The sequence below is a fragment of the Neopelma chrysocephalum genome, unplaced genomic scaffold (genome assembly GCF_003984885.1).
Source record: "Neopelma chrysocephalum unplaced genomic scaffold, ASM398488v2 Primary Assembly neopelma1_69, whole genome shotgun sequence".
Classification (NCBI taxonomy): Eukaryota; Metazoa; Chordata; class Aves; order Passeriformes; family Pipridae; genus Neopelma; species Neopelma chrysocephalum.
The window spans coordinates 11,973,277-11,975,525 of NW_020897729.1; the positions used below are offsets into that span (position 1 = coordinate 11,973,277).

The following is a 2,249-nucleotide window of genomic DNA, read 5'->3' on the forward strand; positions in this document are numbered from 1 at the left end:
CCCCTGGTGCCATGGGCACAGCCCCTGGTGTGACACAGCCCCTGGTGTGTCACAGCCCCCGTGTTCCTGCACAGGCTGTGCCGGGTCGGGCAGCGGGAGCAGGGGCAGGCACTGGCCGTGGCCCTGGCACAGACCCTGTGGGCAGCAGGAGGAGGTGGCAGAGCCATCGTCTGCCTCACCACCACGGCTGGCACCGTGATGCCACACACAGGCTGCAGAGCAGATGCCTTCAGGGACAGAGTGAGTACGGAAACGTCTGCTGTCAATGGGGCTTTCCTTAAAGACACCTTGGACCTGAAATGTAGGATCTCCCAAAGCTGCTCCCTCACTTATGGGGCACCAGAGTGGTGAGCTCCCCAGACCCAGGTCCCACCACAGCCCCAGACACACCCAGGTCACAGCAGGAGCTGCTGCTCCCCTTCATCAAAGGCCGACCTTCCTCCCCCTGCAAAAACAAGAATCCAGTTAATGTGAAACTGCTCCCAACTCCCCGACAGAGCCAGAGCCTGGGGCTGGGCAAGGGGCAGAGCAGAGCCCTGCACTGCTCTTTCACTGGGCTAAAGGAAGCACAGGATTCAAAAGCTCAGCTGTTTTATATAACTCACATCTCCTTTACACCTTCCCCGTGCTTGTGCCCACAGATCCGGCTCTTTGAGTTCTCAGAGAAAGCTGCAGCTCAGGAGTTCATCTCCCACCATGTAAACTGTGTAAGTGGGGATATTTGCTCTATCCAAGTTATTTTCTTGCTGAATTACATCTTACTTCCCATTCAAATCAGACCTTTTAAAGGCAAGTGCCACCATCAGCAGGATGTGGTGTTAACATACAGTGAAGTCCATGGATCTTCTTTTGGGAAGAGATCCTGCTCCCACTAAAATCCCTGGGACTTCAGCCACTGTTCCAGCTCTCTCATCCCACAAACACTGGGTAAATGGGACAGCATTTTGTATTTCACTGAAATACAAGATGTGATTCCTTGCAGTCTCAGCAAAAATCTGGGGAAAAAATGTACAAAACCCATTTAGCCAATAACTGGAAGTTTCTTTTTTTACCTGATCCTATTCAACAAAATTAGTTACAAAATCTTCCTGGAATAACATCTGGCTCAACACACTCACCTAAGGCTGTATTGAAGCAGATTAATTGTTTTAATTAAACATGATTTACTGGCCATAATTCCTTCCCTGTGATCCTTTATTTCTTTTTCCAGTTCAGGTGTGAAGGAAGCCATGGAGTGATCCTATTTTTATACAGTTTACTTTTCTCTAGGACACTTGAAAGGTATATTTCACTTTTTAAATATTTTCCTCTAGTTTGGTTACATCTTCTGAAATGGTTTTTCCTTTCCTCCCTTTCCCATCAGCCAGGCAGGGACGTGCAGTGTCCCTTCCAGCACTGGCACTGCCCTGACGTTCTGTGTTTGGCCATGCAGGGTCCAAGAGGATTTGGGTGACACAGCTCCTCTGCTGAACGTCAGCTCTGGAAATGTCACCTGCACAGAGGTAGGATCAGCTACAGTCCACAACCAAATGCTTCCCACATTTGATTTAGGAAAAAAATTCTCTCTTTTTAATCCAGAGGAAAAAAAGCATAAGGTCATACAAAAATATTTTGCAAATTTTAATCATGGCTGTGCATGCAAAAAACAGACAATGATGATGATGATGATGATGATGATGATGATGATGACGATAACAACAATAATAACAAAAAGCCACCTGCAGCCTGGCGTTCCCCTGCTCATGGCAGGCAGGGCAGAGCTGGGAGTGGGACCCCACCTGCAAAGGGTGTCTGTCCCGGTCCCCACGGGGTGACCACGGGCTGTGTCCCCGCAGGCCCTGCTCAGCCTCCTGCTGACGGGACGGGCGAGCCCCCGGGAGCTCGGCGGTGGGACCGGGGAGGCCCGGGGGCAGCGGGGCCCCGTGGGATTCCTGCGCTGGGAGCGGGCGGCCGAGAGAGAGGTGAGAGCGAGGCCGGGGCAGAGGGACCGCGGCTCCGGCTCGGGCTCACAGGGATGCCCTGCCCTGCCCTGCCCAGGTGAGCCCCGCGCTGCGCACCCCCCTCCTGCCCGTGTGGCTGTGCGGCGTCCCCGGCAGGATCGGCGTCCTCTTCGGCACCGACCCCCGGCTGCTGTCCCACTGGAGAGCCGAGAGGATCTTCCACCTGCACTTCTACAGCGGGCGGCAGCAGCAGACCCGGACGGCTCACCTGACCATAGGTACAGACCCGGACAGCTCACCTGACCATAG

At 53.5% G+C, this 2,249-nt stretch overlaps 1 protein-coding gene across 1 annotated transcript in view; it reads left to right on the forward strand.

Annotated features, from left to right (window-relative positions):
* Positions 1-2,249, forward strand: part of MINDY4B (MINDY family member 4B) — a 6,093-nt gene that overhangs the window by 3,119 nt on the left and 725 nt on the right. The window contains exons 6-11 of the mRNA XM_027685914.1: positions 75-240; positions 642-707; positions 1,211-1,281; positions 1,433-1,502; positions 1,836-1,961; positions 2,038-2,218. Of these exons, the coding sequence (XP_027541715.1) occupies positions 75-240; positions 642-707; positions 1,211-1,281; positions 1,433-1,502; positions 1,836-1,961; positions 2,038-2,218 (680 nt within the window). The remainder of the gene's footprint in view (positions 1-74; positions 241-641; positions 708-1,210; positions 1,282-1,432; positions 1,503-1,835; positions 1,962-2,037; positions 2,219-2,249) is intronic.